At 51.0% G+C, this 5,617-nt stretch overlaps 1 protein-coding gene across 1 annotated transcript in view; it reads right to left on the bottom strand.

Moving 5' to 3' along the window:
* LOC114040268 (class I histocompatibility antigen, Gogo-A*0201 alpha chain-like) overlaps positions 1 to 1,659 on the bottom strand; it is a 2,794-nt gene extending 1,135 nt beyond the window's left edge. Inside the window, exons 1-2 of the mRNA XM_027858306.1 lie at positions 1,342 to 1,659; positions 66 to 344 (exon numbers count right to left, since the gene is read on the bottom strand). Coding sequence (XP_027714107.1) covers positions 66 to 344; positions 1,342 to 1,405 — 343 coding nt within the window. The 5' untranslated portion in view covers positions 1,406 to 1,659. The remainder of the gene's footprint in view (positions 1 to 65; positions 345 to 1,341) is intronic.
* Positions 1,660 to 5,617: the final 3,958 nt, after the last annotated feature.

The raw sequence follows: 5,617 nt of genomic DNA, 5'->3' as shown, positions 1-5,617 counted from the left end.
GCCCCCACCCCCCGTGGCCCCCACCCCCCGTGGCCCCCACCCCCCGTGGCCCCCACGTCACGCACCGCCCTGGCTGTGGTTGAAGTAGCCGCGCAGGGTGTTCAGGTACTCTAGGAAACTCTGCGTTTCCCCCTCCATGTTCCGCACCTCCCGCTCCCAGTAGCCCGGCTCCTCCCAGTCCATCCGCTCCATCCACGCCGCCCGGGGCTCCATCCTCGGACTCGCGCGGGCGCTGTCGAAGCGCACGAACTGCTGGTCGTCCACGCAGCCCACGACGAGGAACCGCGGCTCCGGGAGCTCGGGCGAGGCCACGGCGGTGTAGAAATACCTCAGGGAGTGAGAGCCTGGACGTGGGGACCCGGGCCGGGGGCGGGGGTCAGGGGGTGACCGCGTAGACACGGCCCCGGCGGCCTCGGGTCTGCGCCCCCTGACCCTGACCCACCCGGGGTGTGACTTCCGACCCCGCGTCTCCCCAAGATGTGACCCCGGACCCCTAACCCCCCCGGTATCCGGCCCCTCCGCCCCCAACACTGATGGCTCACCGCGCCGGGAGGTAATGATTCTCGAGGCTACAGCGCTTTGAGATCAGCAAAACTCCTTCCCTGACAACCCAGGCAGGTCCTACTGCTCCCCCATCCCGACCTTGCCCCCCTCCCCGCCCCCACCTCTGGTCCGGCTCCCGGGTCTCTCGCACTTCTCACCCCCCGCCCCCCACGATCCTCCGTGAAGCTCTTTAACGAAGCTGCTCCTGGTTCTGTGTCCTCGCCCTTGGATGTGGGGGGGGGGGGGGCTCCCGGACGGCTCTGCTCCTTCTTAACGCCCCCAGGACTGTCGCACCCATTCTCCCTCCCGGCAGACCTGCCTCAGCGCCCCTCGTCCTCACCCGCACCCACCAATCCACTCACCCCCCCATCTCTGTCTCTGTCTCTGTCTCTCTCTCTGTCTCTGTCTCTGTCTCTCTCTCTGTCTCTCTCTGTCTCTCTCTCTGTCTCTCTCTGTCTCTCTCTCTGTCTCTCTCTCTGTCTCTGTCTCTGTCTCTCTCTCTCTGTCTCTCTGTCTCTGTCTCTCTCTCTGTCTCTCTCTGTCTCTGTCTCTGTCTCTCTCTCTGTCTCTGTCTCTGTCTCTCTCTCTCTCTCTCTCTCTCTCTCTCTCTCTGTCTCGGCTGCTTCCTTTCAGCACCACCCTGACTTCACCTGACATTAAGGAGTCGCTTCCCGGGAAGCCCACCCTGGGCTGGTGCCGGAGGAGCTTTCTGTAGGGAACCCCCATCCCACCCACACGTCCACCCCCCAATGCTCTGTCCAGCCTCCAGGCGGCCGCTTAGGTCTGTTCTCTACTTGCCTGCCCAGGTCTCCGGCAGGGCCAGGGTCCCCAACAAAATGAGAGAGCGCAGACAAGACTCCATGGTCCGGGCAGAGAAGCCCAGGATCGCAGAGAAGCCCAGGATCACCGAGACCAAACTGCGCGGGGTTTGCAGAGGGGCGAATCCCTAACTTGTGGTTGGCTTCACGGAGGCTCTGCCGGCCAATAGCAAACGAAAGACTAAAAACGTCATTGGTGACTGGGCAGAATGAGCCCTCACAGACAGGAGACCCAAGGGGCAGCTAGGTGGCGCAGTGGATAGAGCACAGGCCCTGGATTCAGGAGGACCTGAGTTCAAATGCGGTCTCAGACGAAGAATACTAGCTGTGTGACATACTAGCTGTGTGACCCTGGGCAAGTCACTTAACCCCATTGCCTAGCCAAAAACAACAACAATAAAAAAAAATGAGGAGACCCAAACTGAAACTGACTCGGAGGAAATCCCCAGCTTTACAGACCTTGTCTCTTTCTGTGTCCTTCCCAGAACAGCCTTTGAATCTCTGGAGTGCCCGAGTCTCCCTCCCTCCATCACCACTCCAGGAACCCGAGGGTCTTGCGCTCCCAGCTTGAACCAGAGAAAAAGAAGGTCCCAGCCCTTAACCCTCCTCTGCTGGCCTTCCAACCCCAGCCCCCCTCCTCAGTGCGACCCTTTCCCCTTCTAAGAAGTGAGGAAGACAATGTCCCTACCCAAAATTGGGGGCGTCTGAGGAGTGAAGAAATCTGCAGACTGATTAGGGGAGGGGTGTGTTGCCACCTCCGTTTTACTGACCTCCATCCCAGCTGTGCCTCAGGCAAGTCTTGTAACCTTCCCAGGCTGTGTAGACAAGCAAGGGATCCAAGAGTAAGGGCTGAGTTGGAGTCCAATAAATGTAATTTGGAATCAGAGTAGGAGACTTTCTGTCATGGTAAAAGGGGCAGTTGGGTCCCCAGTGGTTAGAGCTCAAGGCCGAGAATCAGGAAGACCTTAGTTGTAATCCAGGCCTCAGACATTTACTAGCTGTGTGACCCTGGGCAAGTCATTTAACCCTGTTTGCCTCAATGTCCTCATCTGAAAAATGAGCTGGAGAAGGAAATGTCAAACCACTCCAATTTCTTTGATAAGAAATCCCCAAATGAGGTCACAAAGAGTCAGACCCAACTCAATAACAATAAAAGGAAAGAGCTTAATAAAATGGGAAGGAGTACTATTTCAGCCCAAGGTGGGTTCTGAACTGCCTGAAATAGGAAGATGTGAATCCCCAGTGACCTTTTTTGTTTTCAGAAACAAAGAACCTGGGCACATATAGTGGGATTTTCCCTCTTTCTTGTCTCATCTCCCCATCTAGGAAACTATTACACTACAAATTTTAAAGAGAATATAAAGTTACCCTTGGAAAGGATCTTAGAGATAATCTCCTTCATTTTACGGAGCAGGAAACTGAAGGCCAATGAGGTTGTGAGATTTTTCCAAGGTTGTAAAGATAGGAAGTAGCAAAATGGAGATTTGCACCTCCATTCTATCATTGCAAACTCAGTCCTCTTTCCCCAAGCCCAGGCTGATCTAGAGACAGTCCTGAATGAGCCTCCTCTGGTGAAGGGCATCTGAACCCTTCAAAGCATGTTGGAGTCAGCACTATGTGGAAAGGCAAAGAAAAAGTTCAATAATTCCGTTTTTTATCATTTTCTGCTACCAGACCCTTCAGACCAAGTCCTCTCCCATCTTTCTTCTTTTGATCCCAATGGAGCTTTAAAAAATTCCTCCTAAAACTCCCCAACCCTTGTCATTTTCCACTGTGCTTCCCTTCTCCACAGCACAGCTGTCTGGTGCACCAGTTTTATAAGGAAAATGTAGACAAGTCCTGAGATTTTTCCATCCTTTCAGTGACATCTCCTCTGTGAAAGACTAGGATGCAGCCTCGTGAGCCCTCCTCTCTCTCTCTCTCAGTTGCTAACACTGTCTTCTCTCAGAATCTTCAGAGTTTTCTCCATTCCCTGCACCCCACAGTCCTTTAACGAGTAGTTCTGCAAGACCCTGCCTTGATCAGGCCCCATCTGGAAAATTATGTTCAGTCTGGGGCATTACATTTTAGAAAAGGTGTAGACAGCATGTCCAGAGGAATGTGTCCAGAAGACAAGGACCAGAATGGGGAGAGGACCAGAGAACTTGCTTTGGAGGATTGGGTAAAGGATTTAGGGGTGTTGTTTCCCTAGGAGAAGAGAAGATACTGAGGGGAGAAGATGGTTGTCTTCAAGTATTTGAAGGATGGTTTAGGTGAATCCAAGAGGGCACAAGTAGGACCTGAGTGAATATTGCAGAGAGGCTGATTTCACCTAGGGATTAGGTCTGTCTAGAAGTGCAACGACACGCTCGCCTGGAAGTCATCATGTTCTTTGAAGGTCCTCAGGCAGAGACTCAGTGATGACATGGGTAAGATGTGGAAGGGATTGTTGTTCAGTTGGGAGCTGGAGTGGATACCTAGGGTAGCTGGGAGCTCTTAGTCTCTGCTTCTGAGTTATCAGTCCTAACCATCAGCATCCATGCCTGCGAGTGAAAAGGTCATTTTCTCTCCCCAGTCATTGAAATAGGAGAGGGAGAGAGAAGGAGAAAATACCTAGGACCAAAAGCATACATATTCCTCTTGCTAAATATGAGTTTTAACATAGTGTTAAGTCTGCAGGTTTCTGGGTACAGTGGGTGTGGATTTCAGTGACCTTAGCTATGTTAACTGTAGGGATGCAGGGAGCCATTCTAGGCACTGTAGGTCCAGGGCCCTAGAGATGGCGCTGCCCAAAAGAAAGCGCTAAGAAGCAGAGTCCAGCAGGTGCTGAGAGAGAGAGGGAAGGGGGGAGACAAAAAGGAGGGAGGAAGGGAGGGAGACAGACACAGAGACGAGGGAGGGGGAAAGAGAGAGTTAGGCAGAGTCAGGGAGAGAGATGGAGGAGAGAGAGATATGGAGATGGGGAGAGAGGGAGAGGGAGAGTCAAAGCCTTCTGACATGGAGTGAAACAGCTGGAAAACAGCTACCTAAGGAAAGAAGCCCGGGATAGTCGTGGATTTGGCTCTAAGGAAAAGGACGGCCGGGACAGAGTCAAAAGCGAACCTAGAAGAGGCAGTTGAGGATTAGCAGGAAAGGCTGCTCTCTGGCGCCATCTACAGGGTTTAGAGGAGGGAAGGACCAGGCTAACGAGTAAAGAATTCTAGACTGTCCAGAAAAGAAAACGACCAATGTTGAGAGGCTGCAGGCAGACAGGCCCCTTGGTGCCCTTTGGGTGAGGCTCTGAATTGGCCCAGTCATCCTGGAAAGCAGTTTGGGACTGTGCCTCCAAAGTGGTTCTATTATGTGTGATGCCCTTTTATCCAGCAGGACCATGTCTAGCTCTCAACTCCAAAGGGAGCAAAGAAAGAGGAAAAAGTTTCACAGATCTCTCTCTCTCTCTCTCCCTCTCTCTCTCTCTCTCTCTCTCTCTCTCTCTCTCTCTCTCTCTCTCTCTCTCTCTCTCTCTCTCTCTCTCTCTCTCTCTCTCTCTCTCCATATCATATATTTTAATTATAACATCTTTTTTGTAATGACAAAGACCTGGACAGTAAAGCAATATGCACCTGCTTCAGACTGGCTACACATATTTTGATGTGAACGATGATGAAAGAGATGGTTTCAGAGAAACCAGGGAAGCTTTGTATGAATCGTTGCAGACTGAAATAAGCAAAACCAGGAGAACAATTTGTACAAGAAGAACGGTGTCAAAATAAACACTTTTAAAGACCTTACGAATTGTGATAAATAACAATGACCAACCCTGATTCCAGAGGACCAACGATGGAGAATGCTACCCACCTCAGACGACTGACTAAATCTTCAGAACGAGACCCATCTTTGGACATCTCCAATATGGGAAATTGTTTTTGCTTGACTTGCGTCTATTTATATCAAGGGCTTTGATTTTCTTTTTTATTCAGAGGAGGGATGAGTGAGGGGAGGTGGGAGGAAGAAAAAACAAAGTCTTCATAATTTAAATAAGTTTTATTTTTAAATTTTATTTAAAAGATAATTGAAATATAATTTAATTTTTAAAAGACAAAGTCTATCACCAATTAAGAAAGGGGTTCCCAGAACAAGGGTTCCAGAATCTACGAGAGACTCTGGGAGGCCTGATGTGGCTGACTAGGATATATTATTGGCAGAGCTTTCTGCGAAAAAGAGACAGAGAGAGCTCAAGAGCACTGAAGACCTCCATCTTGAGAGAGAAAAACACATGGTATGCCCTACAGTCAAGG

Source organism: Vombatus ursinus, unplaced genomic scaffold (assembly GCF_900497805.2).
Source record: "Vombatus ursinus unplaced genomic scaffold, bare-nosed wombat genome assembly UNPS02012901.1, whole genome shotgun sequence".
Lineage (NCBI taxonomy): Eukaryota > Metazoa > Chordata > Mammalia > Diprotodontia > Vombatidae > Vombatus > Vombatus ursinus.
The sequence above is the reverse complement of the archived record's forward strand: the minus strand, read 5'-3'. Positions and strand labels throughout refer to the sequence as shown.